The 21,168-nt window shown below is 39.0% G+C and overlaps 1 protein-coding gene across 1 annotated transcript; it reads left to right on the plus strand.

The window, feature by feature from the left end:
- Positions 1–711: 711 nt before the first annotated feature.
- Positions 712–21,019, plus strand: pknox1.1 (pbx/knotted 1 homeobox 1.1). Its single transcript, XM_077616513.1, has 11 exons — positions 712–874; positions 6,074–6,186; positions 10,543–10,670; positions 12,791–12,962; positions 13,724–13,924; positions 14,010–14,154; positions 14,269–14,366; positions 15,777–15,905; positions 15,980–16,056; positions 17,286–17,452; positions 19,575–21,019. The coding sequence occupies exons 2-11, from the start codon at positions 6,136–6,138 to the stop codon at positions 19,754–19,756; spliced, it is 1,350 nt and encodes a 449-aa protein (XP_077472639.1). The 5' UTR covers positions 712–874; positions 6,074–6,135; the 3' UTR covers positions 19,757–21,019.
- The last annotated feature ends 149 nt before the right edge of the window (positions 21,020–21,168 follow it).

Here is a 21,168-nt window from a genome sequence, read left to right on the forward strand (position 1 = left end):
TTGATGCCCTTGAAACTTCCGGTTCATGTTAGAGAAAAACAAGCAACAAAATGACTGTTTGACAATTTGAATCTTGTATTCGAATAATCTATAATTTAATGTTCAACATATTTTCATTTCAACCTTGTAATAGTTCAATTTTAACCTTGTAATAGTTCAATTTTAACCTTGTAATAGTTCAATTTTAATCTTGTTCTATTCATATTATTTTTTCTCTCTAAATATTACATTCTATGACTTCTTACAGTGTGGGCGTGAATGGTTGTTTGTCTCCTTGTGCCCTGTAATTGACTGCCCACCAATTCAGGGTGTGTCCCGCCTCAGCTGGGATAGGCTCCAGCACCCCCGCGACCCTAGTGAGGATAAAGCGGACCATTTCACTGAAATAAAATTATCAATGGTGGTTGGCAGGGGTGTATCCAGTCATGTATCAAATCCTCTTTGTCTCTATGGCCGTCTTCAGTATTTCTTAAAGGATTCATTGAATTGTGTGGTTTAAACAAAGGATTGCACGTTCGGATGTTTCTCACATTCAGACATTGTCCTGTTTTATTATTTAACACAGTTTAAATGCCAAGCAAGTTAAGATCAATACTTTTGTCAAAATATCATTTTTACAGCATTAGCATCGACGGGGAATGCCTGACAAAAAAAATTGTACAGGAAAAACAATGTCTAACCATGAAAAGGCAGTCATTGGGCAGCTAACATAGACTGTACAGAGGCAGAGCGCTGCACAACGTCATTGACCGCCCACCTTATGAATATTAATGTTCCAAACGTCCCTGCGTGCCCATACGCGATGACGCACCGCGACAACTGCGGGTCCCGATTGCTGCAGCCGCTTGTCAGTGTGACGAAGATTGGCACTCAGGTAAGCTGTCACTCAAAATCCCTCTTTCCCGTCCCTATCAATCAAACAATCTTAGCTTGTACGCTGAACTGGCCCGTGGCAGGAAACGCGATTTTTTTGCTCGAGCGGCGGATGCTTTACGAGGGGAACAGCATTGTAGAAAAAATAAATTATGTATACGATGGAGGGAGGGTGAAAAAAATATGTCGCCCTGTAGACGAGGCTTGTGGAAAATCACACAGCTAACGCTCTAAACGAGGCCCGACAGCTGTAATGCTAATGCTAACGCGAAGGGGAGGGATAAAGACATCTGCCCTCCATGAATGACTACATATACCGCTGAAAGATATAGATAACTGCACTGTGCTGCCTCGTAGCATTTTAGTTACTTGACATTATGTTACTGGTACAGTTTGTAACCGGTTAGAAAAACGAAGGAACACATAGCTACATTCATCGTCCAGTCATTACGAATCCCGTATTGGCATAATGTTAACACGCCTCCGCTGTTGTATTTTCACCGAAGGCAAATTTGTTATTAAGCTAACAAAGCTATCAAAGGACTCCGTAATGAACAGAAAACTACAAAATAAATAATACGCTGATTTACATTAGTAACTGGGCATGGATAAACGAAAACCCGCACTTGAGGAATGAGAAAAAAAAGAAACATTTAGAAGGGGCCGTCATTCCTTTAGTACGTTTTCGAAACATACCACATTATTTTGAGGGAGTAATAATTATTTTGCAAATTAACATGGCGGCTTGAATTTTATCAGCGCATTGGGCGAGCCGCTTAAAATCATTTAGCTATTTTGCTAATGTTAGCTAGTACCTGGCCCAGCAGCTAGGCTTTTATCCATATGTATTACCAAATGCTACTTGAAAAATAGAATCACAGAGAAGGTTTCCTCATATCGAGTACGCCAAATGTTGATATTAGTTATAATATACCACAGTAAAAGCTCCGTGTTACGTGATGGCTATTTTCCGCCAGGTTAAAAAAAAACATCAATGTAGCTGACACGGAGCTACAAGCTAAGAGCGTTGTGGTTGTTAAGTAGTTCCAAGGTAAAGCAATATTCGCCAAATAATGCCTGTTAGTAATGTTGAACTGCGTAGTATATCGGGAGGTTGATTAAATCAGACCCTCCACGATATCAGCAAACCCGGATAATAATATATTTAGTACACAGCGTTACCAGTATAATCTTTGCAAAGCCAGATTTTACAGACGCACTCCTGCTTCTTTGGAGAAATAATAATAATAATAAATTGACCGCAATTTTAAATTGGAACCGTTGTGTGCCATGATTACCAGGTTGTTAACATTTTAATGTCGACTCGTACGCAAATGGCCAAATTTGATCAAGATTCATTCATTCAATCATTCATTTTCCGAATCGCTTTATCCTCGTTAGGGTCGCAGGGGGTGCTGGAGCCTTTCCCAGCTGACTCTGGGCCAGAAGCCGGGGACACCCTGAATTGGTGGCTAGCCAATCGCAGGGCACAAGGAGACAAAGAACCATTCACGCTCTCACTCGTACCTAGGGGCAACTTTGAGTGTCCAATCAGCCTACCATGCATGTCTTTGGAATGTGGGAGGAAACCGTAGTACCCGGAGAAAACCCACGCAGGCCCAGCAGAACACGCACACTCCACACAGGTGGATTGACCTGGATTTGAACCCAGGTCTCCCACTGTGAGTCCAACGCGCTAACCACTCACCCACTGGGCTGCCCTTACATTTAAAATGAAAAGAAATTTACAAAAAAGTGCAAACATGGCCGAGAGGTGAGGCCTTTTTTCCCTCCTTAAAGTTAAATGAAATTGAAAGTAAAATATAATTTTTAGTTTTCATTTTGAACTATTATTATAACAATAAGCAATGTTGTCTGGCCCATTTTTAGACCACGCTGTTGGAGGGCTGAAGGACACACAAATAAAATAGTTACTCCTTTGTTATCTGTAAACGGATCATAATGAAACTCGATCATTAGATCAGCTGACTAATGACATTAGTTAAACTTAGTTTAATTGCAGACTTATTGTTACCTGTAGGTTCCGGGTTTACCAGTAGAGAGCATTTTGACATGCTTAGCTGCTATACAAGAGGACACTGTTTTATTCTGATTGTCTTGGCTATAAATATAGGATCTTTTGTGTCTGTGTTGACATAGGTAATATTTCATCATGGGAACATGTGCCAAGAAACATTGTATTTTCATTAATGGGGACATGATAATGAAGCCTGGTGGCTTGGGTGGTTAGCACATCGGCCTCAAAGCTCTGGGGTCCTGGGTTCAAATCCAGGTCAATCCACCTGACCTGTGTGGAGTTTGCATGTTCTTGTGCCCTGCGATCGGTTGGGCACCGCTTCAGGGTGTCCCCCGCCTCTGACCTGGGGGCAACTGGGATAGGTTCCAGCACCCCCACCTTGCGAGTCCACTGAGGATAAAGCGGTTCAGAAATTGAGTTAATTAATGAATGGGACCTGACAGTGTTGTTGTTGGTTTTTTTAAATTATTCCCAGTTTATTAGGCCCGGCGGTTGAGTGGTTAGCGCGTTGACCTCACAGGTCTAGGGTCCTGGGTTCAAATCCAGGTTGGTCTACCTGTGTGGAGTTTGCATGTTCTCCCTGGTCTTGTGTGGGTTTTCTCCAGGTACTCTGGTTTCCTCCCATATTCCAAAGACATGCATGGTAGGCTGATTGGACACTTTAAATTTCCCCTAGGTATGGGTGTGAGTGTGCATGGTTGTATTTCTGCGCGTGCCCGGGTGGCCACCGATTCAGGGTGTCTTCCGCTTCTGGCCTGGAGTCAGCTGGGATAGGCTCCAGCACCCCCAGCGACCCTAATGAGGATAAAGCAGTTCAGAAATAAAAATAAATATTCCCAGCACAAGGAACTGCAAAAAATGAAATAATTAGCTCCAGGTGCCTTTAGGATTCAGCCCCCTGGTCTGTCATATTAGCAATCCCGTATGAATATTCATTGCTTTCTAAACAATAAATGTTGGTCAAAGTGCTTTGTATACCGATGGTTTTTAATTTTTACATGTAATTGTGGACTAACCACATTTGCTGTAGCCTGAACTGCATTTCATAAAGTTGTGTGGCCACCCCTTAACTGTATTAAAATGCTGACAAATATGTACTGTATTGTCGTTGATTGATATATATTTATTTATTTTTGGATATGTGCATATGTGCGGCCGAGTGGTTAGTGGGTCGGCCTTACAGTTCTGGTGTCGAGGGTTCAATCCCAGTTCGGTTCTCAATGTGTGGAGTTTGCATGTTGTGCCTGGGCTCGCGTGGGCTTTCTCCAGTTACCCCGGTTCATAGATCAAGCGATTATCGGGGCCGATATTTGACATCTGGCCTTTTATTTAACCCAACTGGCCGATATGAAGAAATCAATTTAAAACTGGGATATTTCGGCTCAGGTGCAGCCGCGCCTATCCTGCTTTCTGTTTATTGGTAATAAACACAGACACCAGCACCAACACATATTTAACCCACTAACCCTCTGTTGACTTGCAGCTATACAAATAAAGTTGAATTATACAGTCAAAAACATATATCAACATAAGTTTATCTTAAATATAATTCTTTATGAATATATGGGTATAATAGACTTGGTTATTTTCTTTGGTATATATATATATATACACATATACACACACATATATATATATATATATATATACACATATATATATATATATACATATATATATATACATATATATAGAGAGAGAGATAGAGAGATAGATAGATCTATAGATATATAGATATATGTCTGATTTTATAAAGTACAGTGCTCGCATTATTCTTTTTTTAAAAAAAATTAAACACTATTTATTACCCTTTTAGTGCAAATTAATATCGGCTCCAAATATCCGTTATCCTCTAACTACCATTTATCGGTATCGGTCCTGAAAAACCAGGGAGGCAGCAGAGAGCCACGGTCGAACTTGTTGATTAATGCTGGCATTACCATAAAGCCAGGCAGCAGCATTCCCACACATGATGATGATGATCTCCATGTTCAGTTAATCTTTGAATAAAATTGAAAATTGAAAAAAAAGGCAGACCTTGCTCGCCACCGGCATGCACCACCGGATCGCCAGCCGACGTCGCCGGCATGTGCTACCGGATGGCCGTATGACGCGGCCGGGAATTTAAAGTTCCACTTGGCTCTTCCGCGCCATCCAACCGTCAATTAGCCGTCCAGGGAGCTCTATTTTCGGATAAATGCAACAACGTCAGCCCACCGCCCAGACTTAAATGGAATCTCAACTTCCACTGCGGCGTCTCGCCATCCTCGCCAGCTAAAGTGCTCTATTTTCAGACAAGGCCGATAGTGTCGGGCCGTGTACTTTTGCACGTTGCACATTTCTGGGACATTCCACCTCCGCTACCACGGGGCTCCCAGACTCTGCTTTAGTCGTCTTTATGGCATCCTGCATAACGTCGCCCGGGGCTCGCATTTCTGAAAAAAATCCCCCTTCGCCGATGGTCACTGCTGTCCACTTTGCCGAGCAAGTTCTGTTTTTAAATAAGCGCCATGGTGTAAGGTCGCACGGGGCTCACATTTCTGATGAAAATCCACCCTCACAGATGCTCAGAAAGGTCTACTTTTGGATAAAAATGATGGGTGCTGCACTTCATTTTTTCCCCGTGGGTGACAGGCCTCTGTCTTCCGCCATTTTATTAGTGGAAGACAGAGAGTGGCTTCTGCTTTCAAGTTTCAGCGTGGATTTTCACATTTTTATGAACTTTTTTTTTTCACAAAAAAATGCGATGTAGTGAAACCGTGAAGTGAAGAAGGATCACAGTGGCAAGGTAATAATAGGGGTGATCCTACTTCGCGGTTTTTCAATTATCACGGCCATGTCTTCTTGTGTACATTATCCACGAAATTTGATGGATTACTCTCGACCAATGTTCCCTCTAAGCTGCGCGCGTGCGCAATTGCGCACTACTCTCGTCTTCTCTGCGCACAGCAAATCATATGGAGCGCACAAAATAAAATCCCATTTTTTTATTCTTTAGTGACTAAACAGTATGATTAAATAAAATAAAGTGTTCAGCAATTAATTTTTATTCATTTGTTTTGCAGAGAATACCCTGCACATTTTCCTTAATTTGACATGGTCATTGAAATATTTCTGTAAATTCACTGATAAAATGAGTAAAGCCATTGTGCTTTTATTTAGACTGCCCACCTGTTGGAGCAATCTACAATGCCTGAGTGCTTGCAGCCTCTGCACTGAATGTGATGGCAGCCCATTCAGTTTCCATTGAAAAATACTCCAAGGGAAAACAACAGGTAAGTGTGTCAGACCAATGTTTAATTTTTTAATACACAACATTTTTTCTGACACAATGAAAATATTTCATTTTATCTGCCCACAACGATCAAAGAAGTAGACTGAAAACCTGGCATTTTGTTCACCATAATGTTAACTGTAGTTTTAGCATGCTCTGCAAAGTTCTGTACAGTAATACCTTGACATACGAGTGGCCCGACATACGAAGAATTTGAGATGCGAGTAAAATTCCGCTGCCAAAATTAATCGATTAATAAATTGACAGCTTTCTCGATCGTGCTAATCGATAGATCATTTTTGGACATTCAAATTAGTACAAATTGTTTGCAATTGTTGATTTAAAATGAGGAAAAACAGGAAATAATCTATAATCTTCATTTGAATTTCATCATAAAACAGAAAGTTGGCACTCATCATTTACTTTCTCGGGCCACACAAAATGATGCGGCGGGCCACATTTGGCCCGCGGGCCGCCACTTTGACACCTGTGCCTTAAAGTATAATTTAAAAAATAGGTTCGGAAATTCAAGTGTTGTTCCGTAAAAGATTGCTATTTTTGCAAAACTAATAACGCAAAATAACTTTAATAATATGCTGAGTTGGAGAATGAAAGTTGCAAAAATGATTTTTGATTTTGTTCTGTGCTCATAAATTAAAATTAATTTACTGGCTGAGCAATATTAATTTTTGGGCTCAAAAATAATTTTTAGAGCCAGGCTGTTGGAGAATGACCACATTCGGCGCAGAATTGTTTCTTGAGTTTCCGAGTATGCATAATATACTTTGAAGTTGGTAAGTTGTGTGTTTACGTGCGTGTGAATGTATGTTTACTGAGCCCCCACCCCATCGAAAATGTCTTTACATTTCTTATCCATTTCAATAGCTTAACAAATCATTTTCTTATCTTTTTTCCTTTTTTTGCGTACATATATACTTTTGCTGACATATTGGTAAAATTTGTATACTTTTATCTCTTTTAAAGGGTGTAGTATTAAAGATTGTGGAACAAGTTATGATCATTCACTGTAAAATGTGCTTCTACTTACGAAACCACTTCTGGAACTAGTTTCATAATTAGAAGTACCACTATGTTGCCTAAATACATTTGAGAGAAATAATAATTATCCATTCATTTTCTTCATGAGCTTTTCTCACAGACACCATCGTAAATTATAATGTCACAAGCAATGTTCCCTCTAATTTTTCGTTTGTCTGAGCAGAAAGACAACCTCCCTGAGCACACTCAGTACCAGTGTGAGCAACATCGTCATTGCTCGCTATGGGCACACACCAGTAGAACACCTGCCATGAGCAGGTGCATGTCAGGGTACCTTGCTTGTTATATTTTTGATGGTGAAAAGGCGGACGGGTGAAAGGGGAATGCACGCACATGCGCATATCATGCTTGACAATATTAGCAATTGACGATGCTGTTTTCCTCTGCTACCGGCAACAGAAACGTTCCGGATTACAGCCGAAATGGGTAAAACGAGATCGTAAAAAACATATTTAAAAAAGAAAAAGTTTTTTTCCGTACAAAGGTTTTTATACAGCGTACACAATTTGAAATGATCAAAAAATGTATACCTTGACAGGTATGTGTCTACTAGCCATAAATGATCTAGTCCTAATAAAATGTAATGATTCATATCTGTGGATAAAATATCTAAATAAATAACACTAGAATCTGCACAAATCTGACTTCAAGTTGACCTCATTTTTCACATCTGTCCTTCTCACTTCTCATTCTGCTTCAAATGACTTTTCTGCTGAATGTGTCACTCGAGATAGTCAAGCGTCCATTTATGTGCAATATTTTTCCATCGGAAAACTAGCTTACAACTTTAGCTTCGCTGTATGTTTTGTAGAGAACTTTCTTTTGATTTTGATTTGATTTATTTCATAAGGGACAGCACATATTCATGAACATACATATGTAAATATGTAAGATTGCAGCCAAGGGCTAATTTCCATCTATAGTCCATCGTGTAAATTGAAGACAAACGATGACATATACCACACACACACACACTGAAACACACAGACGCACACTTGGCAAAGTTTTCGACAGTTCTCACCCAATTTCACTGCTTGTTCTTCTATTTGCTCCGACAGCCATTCCACCTTAGAAGAACCGCATTTTTTTTTTACTTTGACTCGTTTGGCCATGATAAAGGCTTGCCAGCAGCTCCACCGAGTTGTTGGCTATATGCTAACCTGCAAAATGAACTCATGCCGCGGAACGTGACCCAAACCGCATCATATCATTGGCTGGACACGGTGTTTGTCAGTTTTTGATTTTGTGCGCTGCATACGTTTGCCGTGCGCAGAGAACGCGAGAGTAGTGCGCAGCTTAGAGGGAACATTGGTCACAAGTCAAAGTGAAGCAAGCCGCAACCATTGGGCATGCCAGAGTCAATTACAAGCATCATGACCTCGTGTTTTGGCAACTGATTTTCACACTGTTGTTATAAATGTCAAATATGCAGTCGAAGCTAATTAATGAATTTTATTTAAAAAATGAGTAGAGAAAATACATGCAATAAGGACACTGTACATTCTATTTCAAATCAGGAACATTGGAAAACGTCATTAAATTTGCCAATATTTTACAGAAAGTCAAAGAATATTTTCAAGATAATAGAGCAAATATCGTGTGGAAACACCCATTTCAAAGGCATTTCTTCTTTGGCATACTGGCAACAATACTTCTTTCATTATCATGATGTCCTCGAACTGATCCATGAACCCGTTAATAAAAATAACTCCTTCAAGTTCAAGAAACATACCCATATAATAATGCTAATACCACCATGATTCACTGTGTACTGTGGCTTCTGTGTATGATAAAATGCCTGTTAACTATTAGAACAACAAAAAAAGAAAATTCTTGCTTTCAACATTCCACAAATTATTACTTACACCTCATCTTTTTCAGTCAGTCATTCTTCTTTGGTAAATTGTAATGAGCCCTTGATAGGGGGGTTCTTGGTTAATTAGCTTCACATAAACGATTGTCACAGTACTCGATGGCAAATTGACATTTTCTTTGATTCACCCGGAACTGATCATTGTTTGAGCATTGGCCAGTCTGATAATTTTAACATTCTTTGGGATGGGTTGTCTTTCCTCCTCATCTTTCTGATTTGAGCTATTTTAAAGGTTTTAATATCATTATAGCAGAACATTTAATTCTTAATTCCCTGCTAAACACCCATTTTCACGAGAATCCATAACCTTCTTATTTGAACTCAGCTATTTTTCAACACACCCCTTGAATTCATATTTCAGTTTCACACAATCAGCAGCATCGAAGTACAGTAATCCCTCGAATATCGCAGTTAATGAAGACCAGACATGCCCGCGATAATCAAAAAATCGCTAAGTAGTATAAGTATAACCCTTATTATAACTACCCTTTTTCTTCAGTGCTGAGTCCTAGTAGCAAGAGTGGCTTCCGCTCACGAGTTTCAGCGTGGTTTTGACATTTTTATGAACTTTAATTAAAAAAAAAAAATAATAATAATAGAAGAAAAAAATTGGGAAGAAGTGAATTCGCGATAATTACGGGAAGACTGTATAATCTTTTGGTTTCTATACCTTTACTTTGAGATGTCCTAAAACTTATTAGGATTGTAGAACAGAGATTTATCTTGCTGCTGTATTGGGACTGTTATTATTTCGAACCCAATTGTACAATATGTCTGTTACGTCCCAACAATGCAAAGCGGCTTTCAAGTCCTATTGTTAACATCTAGTGGCCAGTGTTGTATTTGAACATTTCTTGAATTAAAAGATTTAAAAAAAAATGTTTTAAAGGAAGCAGTGGTTCAATTGGTAATGCAAATCATCCATGGACTTAAAGGTTGACGGCTCGACTCCCCAAGCATACTAGGGTAGCGCCTACATTGCTGGAACCGCCCTTATTGGTGCATTAACGCATGTGTGAGTGTGATGAATATGAGTGCTGGAACATGGGTCATGTGTGTCGTCTGAATGAATGAATGATAAAAGACTATACAAATGCAATTTCCATTTTTTTTAATTAAATGATCAAATCAAATGTGTAATTCAAAATCTACATACTGCAAATACAAATGGAGCACATGACCAGCTGTATAAATTTCTTCCTTACTTAAAAACACAATATGAACTTTTTGTGTGACCAATATTTTTGAGATCTGTAGTGAAGGAAACTACTGTTTGTGTTTTAGCCCTCGGGTACCCATTGATCCCGTCATCATTCACATGATGGGAACATGACTACAACCGTTTTTATTTTTTGACAGCTTCTGTCAATGTTTATGACAATTTTTTTGGTGATTGAAATGATTGTACTTAATTTCTTTTCACAGATGCAAGGAGTATCTAAGGTAGAGAGCGATTCAGAAGAAAAGTTTGAGGGGATGTTAGCAGAGTCACCTAGCCCGACATTCACAGATCCATTGACGCCCATGGACGTGGACAAGGCCTCAATATATCGGTATAATGAAGTCTCTGTATTTTTTTGTTTGGTTTGTGGGATGTGATTGTGAGTGAACTGTGGTGTATCTAGCTACCGTATTTATTCGAGTATAACGCGCAACCATAATTTGTGACTTAAGGGTACTCGTAACTGGCAAATGCTGAACACATGTCGCCATGGCAAAACATTTATTCACAACATATGATACGGATACCTGGTAAAACAAACTTCCAGTATGAACACAATTCTAAGATTGAATTTAAAAATGTAAAAATCCATCTAATTCATCATCATCATAACAACATTTTTCAAAGTCTGTTTCGTCATCATCAGATTCACCAAACAATTGATTCCATTCTTCTTGAGCAAGGATAGGGCTCTCTCGAGTGAGCTAAAGTTTCTCTGGAGCATTTTTTCTTTATTTTACCCTCCCCTATGAACTTCCCAAAGACAAGGGCTGGTTTTTGTAAAAGAAGGTAGAGTATATCCCCTGAGAAGGGGGATATACATTTTCCTTCTTTGGGCCCTGGTAAAATGGGCCGTCGTGCGCCATCTGATGGACAAAGACAGGTGTTACGTCTCCCATTATAAGAGCTGCGGAGGGGACATTTTCACCGGCAGAGGGCAGTTTTTTATCGGGATAAGGTCATAAAAGCAAAGACCTCATGTAAAATGCACACCTGTACTTTGCTTCAGTTTTTGGTATAACATTTTGTGCGGTATACTTGAATAAGTACGGTACATTCCTAAAGAAAATATGTACGACCTTCTTGATTTGATCACGAAAAAATGAGCAATATATTTGTTCATTTTTTAAAATAGAAAACCCAATCAAATTTAGCATGCCGTTTATAAATGAATTTATCTTGGCCTGAAGTCACCAACTCCGGCACTCCAGGGCCCTTATTCAGTCGGTATTCCACATCTCCGTCCTCTACCTCAGTGGCCCCCAACCTTTTTATCAGCACGGACCAGTCAAGCACTTTCAATGCATGACGACGTGTTATGAAAGCCACGTTTAAAGCATGCCAAAGCTCGAAAAAAAACAAGAAAACACGTGTGTAATGGCCCGACCGATATACACATTGAATAGGTTTCTTTCCTATAACCTGCGGTGACTCGGACCTGGAAAGACCAAGTGAGTCAGGACGTAGAGCAGCGACAATCTGGAAACGCGGCCTACTCACAGTGCACCACCAGCTTTGTGTGGGAGATGGTGATTTGTTTTACTTGCAAAAAATTAAGAAATGATGCCCATTTTTTTTTATCATTTAACGCACAGAATTTGATCTAGCAGTCTTGTACAGTACAGTGGAAGTGACTGATTGTGTGGTGCCTTTGCGTGACTTTCGCGTAGGCAATGATGTGAATGTGAGTGGGAATAGTGACTGGTGAGCAGTATTTCTGAGATACTGTATAAATCAAAAGCACATTATTAGGGTCAATATTATAAGGAAGTTAGTAATTCACCCAGTAATGGTTGTTTTCTTACTGCAAAACAGAAAATAACCAACAAATAGTGAATGTTAATTTGCCGACATCTATTGGTGAAAAAGAGTATAGCAACGCTGTAGGCGAGCAGTTCAGAGACATGTATTTCTGAGATACTGTATAAATCAAAAGCACATTATTAGGGTCAATATAATAAGGAAGTTAGTAATTCACCCAGATATGGTTGTTTTCTTACTGCAAAACAGAAAATAACCAACAAATAGTGAATGTTAATTTGCCGACATCTATTGGTGAAAAAGAGTATAGCAACGCTGTAGGCGAGCAGTTCAGGGACATGTATTTCTGAGATACTGTATAAATCAAAAGCACATTATTAGGGTCAATATAATAAGGAAGTTAGTAATTCACCCAGATATGGTTGTTTTCTTACTGCAAAACAGAAAATAACCAACAAATAGTGAATGTTAATTTGCCGACATCTATTGGTGAAAAAGAGTATAGCAACGCTGTAAGTCTTGTGCGCATATAAACTGTACCCTTGATTCATTAATCTTTTTTTGTTAAATACAGCTTATATGCAAGAAATTACGTTAGTAGTTACCAGAGCCAAGTGACCAAACATTCAGTCAGTCAAACAGTCACCAATTCTTTTCAACAGTGTGTATGCATATGTTTCCCTTTTACAGACATCCCCTGTTTCCATTGTTGGCACTGTTGTTCGAGAAGTGTGAACTGTCCACTCTCAGTTCTGAATGCATAACCTCTGCAAGCTTTGACGTGGACATTGAGAACTTTGTCCGCTGTCAGGAGAAAGACGGAAAGCCCTTTTTCAGTGAAGACCCAGAACTTGACAACTTGGTGAGCTTGCATTCTATGACTCATGATGAATTGACATCCATTCCAACAGTTGGTTTCCCATAACATCATTTATTAAATTATTATCTTATCATTACACTATTGGTCTGGTGGTTTAAAAAGAAAAACAATCTTTGCAAATGTAAAAACTGAGCCCATGAAGAATAGATTGGTGACACAGACACAAAAGCTTTCTCATAAGGACCCTGACTTTTAGCATGAAGAAAAAACTTCTTAATGATGAGGTATTATGTACTGTTTTGGCACATTTCAAAACTAAGTATGTACATATGATTAATCGCTACCTTGATTTCTTATGCTGATTCTTTTTCCAATGAAGACATCCAATTCATAGATTAAGAAAATAATTGTTGCGTAAACTAAGGAACCTCATTTGCCATTTTAATTTGCCTCACGACCTAAAATATGAAAAATCTTCCCTGCCATTCTGACATTCTCGCTAACAGTTCATGTAAACTCTAGCACTAAAACAATGGGTGTATGACATCACATTTATTCAAAAATTCCTCTGCTGTTTTCAAATATTTTCTCTGTCCTCCATCCTAGGAAATTTGTGAATTGTATCTCTACATACTTTGAGCAAACAAAATTCAAATGAAAGTCATTTACAGTATACGAAACAATTACTATTGCTTTGAAATATTCAGACATTTTATGTTGGCTAAATTGCTGTATTATTGGGTGCACAAAAAATTCAGAGATTTCATAGCTTGGAAATGATTTTATTGTGTTCTGTTGTTTAGATGGTAAAAGCTATCCAGGTTTTACGAATCCACCTACTGGAGTTGGAGAAGGTCAGCGACCTGTGTAAGGACTTTTGCAGCCGATACATTGCTTGTCTCAAGACTAAAATGAATAGTGAAACCCTGCTGAGTGGAGAGCCTGGTAGTCCTTATTCTCCTGTTCAAAGCCAGACCCCAAGTTTCTCTCCAACCAAATCCCAGGTCGTTGAATCACGTCAAGCCACCCTGACAATGTATTCAGAGATTTTCAAAAAACAAAAAACTATCTAAGGTCCTTTGTTGTCAGGTCCCCTGTTCCGTCTCAGGGAGTCCTCACGGTCAAATTGTGGTCCCGGCTTCAGCCTTGCAACAAGGAAATGTCACCGTCACAGCAGTAAATCCCACACAGGTCGTTGCAGGTATGTCATCATGGCATACCACCACACCTGCAGGTAACTGTTACTGTATTATTGCAGCTGGGATTTTTTTTCCTGTAGAAAGTGGCACTATCTTTCTGCTTTCGACCTCCAACAATGCCAATATATGCATTTGTGTGTTCCTCCCAGGTGGCACAGTGTATCAACCCGTAACAGTAGTCACTCATCAAGGGCAGGTGGTAACACAGGCCATTTCTCCAGGGACTCTACGTGTCCAAAACAATCAGGTTTCTCATTTTCCTTTCTTTGAATGCCTTTGTTGTTGGCATTGGCTCAATAGACTAGCTACCCAATTCTGTTAGAAAATATCTTTTAATATGTTGGTGAACTAGCAATGTTTAAAAACATGAAATTCAGGAATTGCTTGTGAATTGATAAGCAAAGTGCATCCAGACATCATCAGACCTTTTCTCCAGCTACTTACCGTGTTTTCAAGTATAAGTGACACTCTTAAAATTGCCTTAAAATCATTGAATTTTACAATTTCTCGCGTATAAGCTGCCCCCTGATTCGCAATTTTCACCTCCATGTTCATGGTTTTAATAGGGAGTACAAATGTCTTATACTTTTGAAGGGAAAATCTTAAGAAAAATCATCGCACTTGGTATTTCAGAGATACTGTATGAATCAAAAGCACATTGTTAGGGTCAATATCATAAGGAAGTTAGTAATTCATCCAGTAATGGTTGTTTTCTTACTGCAAAACAGAAAATAACCAATAAATAGTAAATGTTAATTTGCCGATATCTACTGGTGAAAGAGTATAGCATAGCTGTAAATCTTGTGCGCATATAAGGCGTACCCTTGATTCAGTCAACACATTTTGGAGTTACAAATATGGCTTATATGCGAGAAAATACGTTCGGTAGTTCACTCCAATAATTTTTGTGGAGCCCTGTTTCATTGAATTTTTTTTATAAGCAATACAGGCAGTTGCCCACTCACTATTCCAGGTTTTATTTTTGGTTCAGATTAGGCGTGCATTAACTCTTATTTCTGATAATCACAGTCTCGCAAATCATAACCACAATTGCATTGCGGAAACACAAATGTGCAGTACTGTATCCGCAACATGGATCGACATACAACCAGATTTCTTTAGGACCGATTTGTCGGTCCCGAATGTGGTCGTAAATCAACAACCGCCTGTATTCAATTACAAAGCCTGACATTCATGGGCAGCCCGTTGGAGCGAGTGGTTAGGGAATCGGCCTCACAGCTCTGGGGTCCTGGGTTCAAATCCAGGTCACGTCCGCCTGTATGGAGTTTGCATGTTCTCCCTGGGCCTGCATGGGTTTCCTCCCATATTCCAAGGACATTCATGGTAGGCTGATTGGACACTCTAAATTGCCTCTAGATGTGTGAGCGTGAATGGTTGTTTGTCTCCTTGTGCCCTGCAATTGGCTGCCCACCAATTCAGGGTCTCCCCCGCCTCTGGCCCAAAGTCAGCTGGGATAGGGTCCACCACCCCCCACGACCCTAGGATAAAGCGGAAAATGAGATGAAATGAGCCTGACGTTCATTTCCAATTATTTATTTTTGGTTCCAATTCTTTGGGTAGCAACACATTGCTCGTACAGTATGTAAATAAAATTGAGTACCTTTGGTGTTGTCTCACCTATTGTCTCTTTGTTCAGCTCCAGCTGCGGTTTCACCAGGACTTAAACCTCTTCAACAATGATGACAGCTCAACAAAAAACAAACGTGGTGTACTACCCAAGCATGCCACCAATGTCATGCGCTCATGGCTTTTCCAGCACATTGGCGTAAGTCTGTGTGCATCAAGTTATCCGTAAATTTTGAAATACAAAAACAACAACCGTCTTCCTTCATTCCGTAGCACCCGTACCCAACAGAGGATGAAAAGAAGCAGATAGCCAGTCAGACAAATCTGACACTTCTACAGGTCAATAATTGGTGAGTGGTGTCTTAACATTCACAGTATTTAAATGCGTTTTAGGATAAGATATGTTAAACATTAGGCCCGGCACCCAAGTGGTTAGCACGTCGGCCTCACAGTCCTGGGGTCGTGGGTTCGATCCCAGGTCGTTCCCGACTGTGTGGAGCAGGAGTCTCAAACTGATTCCGCAAAGTGCCGCAGTGGGTCCTGGTCTTTGTTTCAACCGATCCAGTGTCGACAAAATAAGTAGCACCTGGCTGCAATCAACTGATTACACTTGCAAAAGCTGTCCGGTTGTTCGGTTTGAAAACCTGTGGCCCTATGAGGACCGGTTTGAGACCACTGGTGTGGAGTTTGCACATTCTGCCCGGTTTTGTATGGGTTTACTCCAGATACTCCTGTTTCCTCCCAGATCTATGCGTGGTTGGCTGGTTGATCACATTAAATAGTTCCTAGGTATGAGTGTGAGCGTGAATGGTTGTCCGTCTTCTTGTGCCCTGCGATCGGCTGGCCACCAATTCAGGTTGTTCCCCGCCTCTGGCCCAAAGTCAGCTGGGATAGGCTCCAGCACCCCCCATGACACTTGTGAGCATAAGCGGTAGAGAATGAATGAATTTGTTTAACAATGTTTGAATTACAGAGTATACTGCTTTTATTGGTCAATACTGTATGTTGACGTGCAGCAGTGATCCGTGAATTTCCTAACGACGCCTTCAGCTGTCTGAATAAATCCAACCCTCAAAAACTATGTTATGGCTATAAAACCTCTATTGCAGCTAGAGCTGCGACACGTAAAAAGCATCAATGATATCCTCATAGAATTCAAATATTATTTAGGAATACAGTGGTACCTCGAGATTAGAGCTTAATTTGTTCCGGGACTGATCTCGTATGTCGATCTTCTCGTAACTCGAACAAACGTTTCCCATTGACATGAACTAAAAACAAATTAATTCGTTCCAACCCTCTGAAAAAAACACCAAAAACAGGATATTGGATTGGAAAAAAATGTTTTATTTCTTCTAATTCGCCATCTTTTAACAAAGTAACACATAACTAGTGGTTTAATAGTACTAAAATGTGTTTAATAGTACTAAAATTATACGGATTTTGAAGGGGGGCCCGGACAGTCCACCACTGTTGACGTGTCTCCTGGGTTGAGGGAATCATTTCATTAGGTCCCACCGGTGGGACAGAGAATCAAACCAAGACTAAACACAGAATTTATCCTGTTTTGGGTTTGCAGGTTTATAAATGCTCGAAGACGGATTCTACAGCCCATGTTGGATGCTAGCTCGTCTGAGATGCCTAAAGCTAAAAAGAAGACTCCCCAAAACCGTCCACTACAGCGCTTCTGGCCAGACTCCATTGCCTCGGGGGGTGGCACGCCACAGCAAGTTACAATGCCAGACGGTATAGATTTTTGAAATATTCCTACCTTCATAATCCTTTGGCTCTCCAAATACCACAGCATAATAAAACAGTTGGGTAGTTGACCTACATATTCACATACAATTTTTCTTAAACACTTGCAAACAGAAGATATACATAATTCTGAAGTGACCTAAAACACTCTTGGATTCACTTCAATACGCCAGATGAATGACTTAAATATGTTTAATCTATTTATACTCCCTAAACTGTATCTTAAATATTCCTTGGGGTACCCAAATACTCTTAAGTTATTTGACTACTCCTAGATGCACCCAGATAATTTTTTACGTGAGCTAAATACTCTTAAATCTATTTTTATGTCCTTAAAGTAACCTAATTTATTAACATGACTGTTAGCCTTGTCATGTCCCTAGCCACAGCTCTTGAGATGATCTGAAGCAGTTCAAATAAGCATCATCCTGCTGGCAGAGGTACTGAGAGAACTGGCAAAGAGAAACAAGGTCAGCGCCGCTAATTGGAAAGTTCCAGCTGCAAGCCTATCTCATCTTTACACAACAATAAAATCTTGGCGCATCGTAAATCTTTTAAAATGGGCACATCTTGGCTTAACCATTGAGAACCATGCTTGAAGTATAGTAATACCTTGAGATACAAGTTTAATGCATTGCGGGACAGAGCTCGTATATCGATTTACTCGTATCTCAAACCAACGTTTCTCATAGAAATAAACTAAATACAAATTAATTTGTTCTCACCCTCTGAAAAAACACCCGAAAAACAGGATATTGCAACAGAAAAACATGTTTTTATTGGTTCTAATTCACCACCTACTCACAAAGTAACAAATACCTCTCCAGTGGTTATGATCTTCAATACTAAAATGTAACATTAATCAGTACAGACAGATGGCGTGGACAAAGAGAGAGTTGACGGACGCGCTCGTAACATAACATAAACTTTAAATTAAACTTAAATGAATTTAGATTACTCTACACTTAAAACTAAGTTTTAATCTAACATTACATTAAATTTAAACCTTATGCAATAACCGAGGCAAAGAAGTTAATGTATTCCACCATGCCTTTCAAGGTGGAACTTCCTACTTCTCTATGAGTCAGAACCGAGTGTTCGTTTCGTCCAGTTATTTATTTATTTATTTTATTATCGAACCAGCCATGATTCAATTTGAAGGGTTTTTTTGGTGTCTTTTTCAAATGCTTGCTTTGCTTTCACTCCATGTAGATTCCACTAGCTTTTTTGCAGATTATCGACTCAGTCAGGCTAACTCCAGTGAAAAATGCAACCTGTACGCCCTGTGAAAGACAGTACGCTATTATAAGCATCCTCTCGCGCAGTCGGCCATCAGGCTGTCTCGTATACTTGTTTCTCAAGTAATATATTTCCCCGGAGTACAAATTTGTTACTTTGAAGGGAAAATCTTAAGAAAAATCATCGCACGTGGGATTTCCAAGATACTGTATAAATCAAAAGCACATTAAAAAAATTATTCATCCATTAATGGTTGTTTTCTTACTGCAAAACAGAAAATAACCAAGAAATCGGATATGTTACATTCTAAATGTTATATCTACTGGTGAAAGAATATAGAAAGTATTGTGCGCATATAAGCCACATCCTTGATTCAGTCATCATTTTTTTATTTACAAATACGGCTTATATGCGAGAAAATACAGTGTGAGAATAATGCTTATACATAAAGTATAACATGCCTCACGTGCTGGTTTAGCTCAACAGATTAACTAATTGAATATTTCGAACAGCAACTTTTTTTTAAATTTTTCCACTTTTTAGGGTAAAAGGTTGATCCAGTCATGGAAAAAAATGGCTTTCGTTATAAATCTAATTTTTAAGCTTTACAGAAAACACCCCAGGATAGGTCAAATACAAGAATTGTACGTTTTTATTGCATATCTTCCACTTTAAAATGATGCTTTGCGCTAGTATTTTGATCAAATTATGAAGCAGCTACTATCATTTTTCTCCCATAAGATGTCACTGTTCCTTTTTGCTGGACCAAAGCTTGGAATCATTTTGTTGGGGAGAAGAAAAAAAAAGGAAAACTAGAAGCGTGAAATAAAACAATATTGTCGGACACTTTTGGTTTTTGTCTGGTCTTCAGGTACTATGGTGACTATGAATGTGGAAGGTCTACACAGCTTGACATCAGATGGCGCAACACTGGCAGTACAACAAGTCATGCTAGGAGGCCATAGTGAAGATGAGTCTGGAGACAGTGGAGATGATGACGATGATGCCGATATGTCTGGGCTGGGCCTCGACAACAGCGACTCACTGCAGTAAATAATTCAGACGAACACGTGCACTACATGTCCACAAAAGTGTAAAATAAGTCGAGAGAACTGACTAACCTTTTTTCGCAATTGTGCACAAACAAAAACACACATTAGGTTTCTACAGAGCACAACAGGAATATACGGAAATTGTTCCACACTTGACAAAATCCACCCTTGCTGTGCGTGTTTTATAAAAACTGTTTTTGATTAGTTGATGTAGCCGATTGCACTTTGTATATTTAAGCAAAAAAAAAAAATCTGAAGAAAAAGTGTTAAACACCAGAAGCAAGTTTGTATGCTACATTGATAAATATTGCGAAATGTAATATTGTTTTACTTCACCCCTCTTGAATTGTAACTTTGGATGACAACACTTTGAAGTTGTATTGTAAGAATTTGTCTCTTTTTGCATGCTTGTGTTTTGAGTAGATGTGTGCAAGACTTACTCCATAGCTCTCACATGGACCTCTGCAAACGAGCAAAGCTCTAGGAGTTTCAAAATAAAAGATGCTTATTTTTATATTCATGAGAAAAAAAAATCCAATTTTTTCCCCCCATGTTTTGTTTCATTTTGTAACAAATATTGATGTACAGCAACCTTATTTTCCAAGGTTCTTTGTCTAAAAAAAAAGGAAAAAGATTTTGATACATTATTTAAATTGGTTTTTCAAATTAAAAGAGTCCTGTGAAGGTCTGTGTTCTTTTCTTAAAGAAATGGAGTAATACTGCTAAAAAGGGCAAAAGTCCAACTGATTGGTAAAACAAATAAAGATTGTGGAAAACTGTATTTAAGTCTAAGACCATCAAGAACTTTTTCTCTTCAGTACTTGAAGAGTTTACCTCGTTTGTTTTAAATGACTGATATTTTTACCATGATTGTGTGTTATTGTCTCTAAGCATTTTTGGAAAAGTAGTTGAGGTGGGAATTTTAAAATGTATAATCCAGTACACTATGCTGATAATACAATCACTACGTTGAGTGCTCGGGAACAGAAAGGACAAAAAAAAAGTACACTTTTTATTTATGTACACAGATCAAGCGCTCCAATTTGTGAGTTCCCTTGCCACTACAGACAGTTTTTTTCTCTATTTTTATTTTTCGAGGGAGGGGCTTAATTAAATGTGATAGAATGCCTGGGTGAGCATGGAAAGTTTGAAAACGTAACGTCTTTTTCATGCCTGTTTTGCTTTTTGACGACACGTTAAGTTTTATCTTGTCTTGGTATGCCTTAGAGTTTTCTATTTTGGAATAAAGAATATATTAACTCTTCATTGTATCATTCACTCTTGTCTAGCATAGCAATCTCTATTAAAATGGTGATTTAATAGTTCATTTGATTACCGTATTTTCACGACTATGGGCGCACTTAAAAGACTTAAATTTTCTCCAAAATACACAGGGCGCCTTATAATCCAGTG

Source organism: Stigmatopora argus, chromosome 13 (genome assembly GCF_051989625.1).
Source record: "Stigmatopora argus isolate UIUO_Sarg chromosome 13, RoL_Sarg_1.0, whole genome shotgun sequence".
NCBI classification, from domain to species: Eukaryota; Metazoa; Chordata; class Actinopteri; order Syngnathiformes; family Syngnathidae; genus Stigmatopora; species Stigmatopora argus.

Coding starts and splice junctions, on each gene's coding strand:
- pknox1.1 (XM_077616513.1), top strand. CDS start 6,136: ATGGCAGCCCATTCAGTTTCCATTGAAAAATACTCCAAGGGAAAACAA. Junction 13,925..14,009: donor TCTCTCCAACCAAATCCCAG/GTCGTTGAATCA, acceptor CTTTGTTGTCAG/GTCCCCTGTTCCGTCTCAGG. Junction 16,057..17,285: donor CTTCTACAGGTCAATAATTG/GTGAGTGGTGTC, acceptor TTGGGTTTGCAG/GTTTATAAATGCTCGAAGAC.